Source organism: Artibeus jamaicensis, unplaced genomic scaffold, assembly GCF_021234435.1.
Source record: "Artibeus jamaicensis isolate MK-2021 breed Jamaican fruit bat unplaced genomic scaffold, CSHL_Jam_final contig_233, whole genome shotgun sequence".
NCBI classification, from domain to species: Eukaryota; Metazoa; Chordata; class Mammalia; order Chiroptera; family Phyllostomidae; genus Artibeus; species Artibeus jamaicensis.
In genome coordinates, this window is record NW_026521486.1 from 19102294 (window position 1) to 19108293 (window position 6000).

The 6000-nt window shown below is 41.4% G+C and overlaps 1 protein-coding gene across 1 annotated transcript in view; it reads right to left on the reverse strand.

Annotated features, from left to right (window-relative positions):
* CFAP54 (cilia and flagella associated protein 54) overlaps window positions 1-3511 on the reverse strand; it is a 253182-nt gene extending 249671 nt beyond the window's left edge. The window contains 1 exon segment of the mRNA XM_037160832.2: window positions 3201-3511. Coding sequence (XP_037016727.2) covers window positions 3201-3511 — 311 coding nt within the window.
* Between the last annotated feature and the right edge of the window lie 2489 nt (window positions 3512-6000).

Below are 6000 nucleotides of genomic sequence, written 5' to 3' on the forward strand. Positions count from 1 at the left end.
ACACAAACTTTATAAATGGCCTCTAAAACCTTCCACAGCCCCACCTAGTTTTCTAGGCCCCTCATACCACGGCCTCCACACTCAGTAAAGCTACGCTACATGGGCTTCTGTCTGTTCCGCCAAAGTCCCCGACTCTTTCCTGCCAGGATCTCCCCACGGGCTTGTGCCCTCTACTCATCCTCTCTCCCTGCCTTCAACTGCCAGCTGTCCTTCTACTCTCAGCTTCCTGTCACCACCCTGGCCAGCATTCAAAATGCCCCTGTGGTGTTCCCTTTAATCCTCTTCTCAGTGCCACCTACTTTGATCACCTTATTGAAATGACAAGCTCCTGTCTCCTATTCCACAACCTTCCACTCTTCATTTATCTCCTGGCATTTATCACTTTCCAGGTCACCATAAAATACGCTTACTTAATACGTTTATTGTCTATGTCTATTTCACCCTCTAGAGTATAAGCACCGGGAGGGCAGGGACTTTTGTCCGGTTCACTCTTGCAACCCCCAGTACCCAGCACCTGCTTTCGCAGCACCTGTTTCCATGTGGACACAATGACTCACTGAAAGCCTGGCCCCTCTTTAGACTGTAAGCTCCATGAGCACAGATTCCCATATCTATTTAGTTCACCACTGTATACTCTGTATACACTGTATACTTTGTTCACTATAACTCATGACGAGGGCAGTGCCTGACACACAGAAGGCACTCAATAAAAATTGCTGCAGAAAAAATCAATACCTAAATTGTGTAAGAAGTTCGATTGCTAAGGTCCATGTCAATCCTTAACATCTGTGATTTTTCTAATAGTCTGTTTAAAGATGGGACAGATACTGTACTTACTGCTGGGCCCAGATCCACTTTCCCATGTAACATTAACAAGTACTGAGATGCAGGGATAAAGACCCTTGAATTCCTTCAATACCAATTATTCATTGAATGTTTACTCGTCCCAACCACCAGGCTAGGTGCTAGAGATAAACAGTGAAAAAGAGATGCATCATTCAAAAGTCACAGGGCGCTTACATTCTATTGGGGCAGACAGACGACACACAAGAAAACAAATATGTAAAAAAAAAATAAATCGATGGGCAAACCTGCATTACGTAGGAAAGGCCACTGTAAGGAGGTAACAACTGAGCCGAGATCTGAAAGAAGAGAAGGAACCAAATATTTCAAAAGCTAAGGAAGGAGTATTTCGGACAAAGGGGGCAGCAAATATTAACTCCCTGGGGTGAGTTGAGAAATGGTAGGATCCGTTTCCCTGCAAAGACCTGAGAGAGAAGTGAGGGGTGACCTGAGATGAAAAAGGCCAGCAAGCCAGATTCTCAGACCCTGGAGGACATCAGAAAGAGTCTTAACTTTATTCTTAAAAAAAAAAAAAAAAAAAAAAAAAAAAAGCAATGGCAAGGAACGAAAAGTCTTTAGATAGGGCAGTGGGTGATTTATTTATAAAAGCCACCCTTACTGCCGTGTGAAGATTGCATCTGAGAATCAAGTGGATACAGGGAAAATCCAAGGCTGTGGTGGATTGAACTGGGATGTCCGTAGTGGAGAAGGGAAGATAAAGTGCTATCTAAGGCACGAACACAGAAACATTTTAAATACAAATATATATAGCTTAAAAGCATGTAACGTCTTGGCTGATCCTTGGTTCTCACCTTCTTGGCTCATCATCAGGATTTGCCACAGTTGATCGATCATTCCTTCTTCCTCGAAACCCTTTCTCTACCTGGCTTCCAGTACACCACACACTTACTAGTTGTCTCCTATCTCCTTGACTACCCTTTTTAATCCCTGCCAGTTTTTTTTTTAATCCTCCCCTTGCCCCAACTGTCAATGTTCAAGCATCCAAGGGTTCAGTGCTTGCAATATCCCCTTAGCTATTCCATCAAGTACCATGATTTAAATATCATCAATCAGCTGACAAATCTGTAATGTATCCTCTCTGACTTCCAGATTCAAATGTCCAACTACCTACATTATGCCCCTGCCTAAATGTTGAATTACAGCTCAATCTCAATATATGTGAAAACTAAACTCATGATCTCCCCAGCTGCTGCCAGAAACCAGCACTTCCCCCAGCCATGCTCACACCCAGGGACCTTCATACATGCCATTCTCCCTGGTTGACCAATTCTTGCTACAGAAATCCTCATCAGTTGCTACCATATCTGCTCATCTTTCTCAAAGGCCACTTTTCCTGACTTTCCCTGACCATGTTCTCCATCACCCATTTTAAATTGTAACATTCATCCCATATCCTCCATCCCCACTACCTGATCTAATTTACTCCCCACCACTTATCTCCTTGTGAAATAATTTCCTTGAATATTTGTGTAGTAGCCCTCTGTGGTCACAAAAATATGTGCTCCGTGTGGACGAATTTGTGTATCTTTTGTTGACTTGATATTTTCCTAGCATGGCACCTGATATGTAGTAGGTGCTCAATAAATAATTAGATGCTTGAAAGAACAACAAATATAAAATGCTTTCTTCACATTAAATGCACAGATAAAAACGTAAGATGAAACTATATTCTTCATCACTTGTCTAGATTTGTAACTTTTCAGTTTACACTGTATTTTGACTTGGAGGAGAGGAAAAGAGATGGAAACAACCAGAAAAGAAACTTAAAAATAGGTTGTTTGCAGTTCGAGATAATAACATGGTGATAGAACCTCACAAAAGGCAAACAGATGTGCAAAGTGAGTCACAAAATCAAGAAGTTATTGTTATCCTAGTGTTATAAAAAGGAGTCAAAGGCACAGTTCATGGAATGACATACTTCATAGCATCAAGAACTTTTTCAAGAACCTAAGCGACCTCAAAGTTACTCCTTTTTCTCCGCACACAATGTGGTACCCCCGACACCCGTGAAGAGTTGTAACACCCGTAAGTGAGCCTACAATTCACTGGCATGCAGTAGCAATTAGGAGACGCTCCGAAACAGAAGGAATGTAACACTGCTGTGTTTTTATCTTGACCCGAAGCAGGAATCCAAGATGTAATTAAAGATTGGAGAGCGATGCATCTCCACTTCTAAAAACTGTTCATGTCACTAGGGCCCGTGGGCCGGGTCATGCTACCAGGGCCGACCCAGGTCTGGGAGGACAGCCTGCGCCCTAACACGCACCTCGGCCTCCGGCCAGAGGCTGCCAGGAGCTCTCCTGCAAGTCCCGCCCCAGCGCCCCGCCTCCGCTTACCAGCGCCGGCGAAACTCGTGCTTCTGCTCCTCCGACATCGCCAAAGCCTTCTTTCTCTTCATAAAGCCCAGCAACTCCTGTATCTCCTTCTCACACGAGGCCAGGAGCGGGTTTTTAGCGTCCAGCGGCCCATAAAACACGGCGAGGGGCAACGAGTCCTCGTGGCAGGTGGAACTAGGGAGTGGGTTTAGAGAGCTCTCCTTCGACTCCAGGGGCGACTTCGAGACCGTGGTTGAGGGTACTGACGGAGACACGGATGAGGCAGACGTGTTGCTGGATGGATAGGTCGGGGAGGGTCCCTGTGCCGCCATGTTGTCGCGACCCAGGCCGGACCAGAAGCGTACATACACGCGGTTGCCTGGCGACGGTCTCATGGCAACCAGGCCCCCAAAGCGGTTTCGGGAAAACACAGCGGCCCCTAGAGGACAGAGGAAGAAAAAACCTGGTCCATAAAGGAGTGATGTTCCTGGGGGTCTCCGCTCCCCTAAGCCCACCTCCCTTCTCACTGATGAGAAAGAGAGAAGGTTGTGGACAGAGAGCCAAAACTTACAATCAAATTCAAACTATACCCTTTTTTCATTTAGACTATTTAATGATGATCGCCATCACTAATATGTGCTAGGCATTGTTCTAAGCATTTGAAACAAAATCTCAATCATTATAATAGCTTGAAAACTTAAGATATTAGTATCTCCATTTCACAGTTTAAGAAACCAAAGCTTACAAAGGTTTAGTCGTTTGACCAAAGTCAGAGTAAACCACAGGGTTAGGGACCAGGTCCTCAAAGCCTGTGCTCAAAATGAAAAGGCTGTATTGACCATCTCCAAAACAATAAACTCATCAATCAAACCAAAATTTTGAAAATACCTGACAAGCAATTTAAAAATCAAGTACCTACAGCCGGTATCTTCTCTTCCCTCTGTTTGTACCTTGAGGTCTCCAAATGGAAACAATGTCTGTGTCTAATAACTATGATTACTCTATACTGATTCATTTGTATTCAAATATATCCTAATTGTCACTATATTCTAAATGAAAAGGCATTTTACTCAACCTTAACTATTGAATGTTAATGTGTATTAGTGGCTTGAAGTATTAACTCTCAAAATGCTTTTTCATTTTAAAATGGGGATTCTAGGAAACTCTGCTTCTAATGGAGAAACTACAGGCCTCAGGGGTAACATTTGGGGACAAGGAAAGTACTTCTTTCCCTGCATGTTATGAGCAACAATAAGATCCATCAATCTATTGATCAATTGATTGATAGTGTGAGTTTCCAACTAATAGGAAACTTGCTTTCTTTATAATTGTGCAAATTATATATAAGAAGGGCCAGAAATATTTGATGGTTTAGAAAAACAGGCCCCTAACACTAAAAATTGTTAGTCTTTGTTACAATTTTCCACTTAAGATTAAGAAATGTATTGGACCACAGCCTTATTTATTTCAGTCCTGACCTAATATTTTTGTGGGCTCAATGGTGTTCTGCTGATTTGTGAGGCTGGCATAATATGTCCTGTGCATTACACTCTAATATTCTGTGAAGGGAACTTGTGATGACTTTGCTCTTTGAGGCAGGTGATTATGACCTGAGAACCTTTCTGGTTCTCTGACATCTCATAGAAGGAGTTACAGTTCTCTGAGCAGGATGTAGAAATCATTCTTTGATCAAGATTTTATCTTGCTTCTAAGTGAGCAATAAAAATGTTAAGACTTTTATAAGACTTTTTTAGGCCTAAAAAACTTCATCCTTGGGGCATTTACAAAAAGTAGTTTTAAAAATCTTTTTTAAAAATCAGCTTAGTAAATCATTCTCTTCTCATCTTATCCTTGTTCTCACATAACAGACTTGTCCAGTTAGGCTCAAAAGCTGGTGTAATTTGCCACTGAGTACTCCCTATTACACTGATGAAAGAGAAACTGCCAGATAAAATTCGTGTGGTTAGAGAGGAGAGAAGAAAACAAAAATAAAACAGGTAACACAGGGTTTTTTTTTTCCACGATCTCACAACCTAAGTTATGGTGCAGATGCACCACAAAGTCACTGGTAAAATAAACTGTGACTAATTAATTTCAAATACTTGACTTATGAAACATTACATCTTAGTCATTTCCCTTCTTGCACGTACTATGTTAACAATGCTGAACTTTCAGCAGTTTTTGGAGCTTGTTTGAATAATTTAAATGGGTGCTATTTCCTCATGGTAAAGTGAGTTTCCATTTTGCTTAAATTGTACTTGAAACATTTTTTTAAGATTTAAGAGGTATTATCTTTTTTTCATAATGAGATGCAGCTATTAGAATGTCTTTCCTATGTCCTTGTCACTTTGCTTAATTGTTTCCACTGCAGTGAAAGAATGGAGCTCTGCAACGGTTGTGTCTGACAAGGCTAAGTAATGTAAATAGCTCCCTTATAAATAATGTAAATTGCTGTTTCCTTATAATTAGTGTCTTTGCAGGCTGCAGGGATCCTTTTTGCCCATCCGAGAGTCTTTATCATGTAAAGTTACTGTTACAGCAAGAATGAATAAGGTTAGCATTCTTTCTATTCCTAATTTAGTCTTTAATCATTTGGACCGTCCCAAATATGTAAATATACATGGTATTTTTTTAAAGCACGAAGTTCTCCCCTTGCCACCTCATCATCTAATTTAGACTCTATTTTTTAACTTCTTTGTCCTTTCATTCAGTAAAATGCAAGCATTTCTTTAGGGTGACATGCAGTGCACAAATGAGCACACACATTTCCTACAAGAAGCAGAGGACAGCACCATCATTAGAAGGCATGCTGTGAAGTATG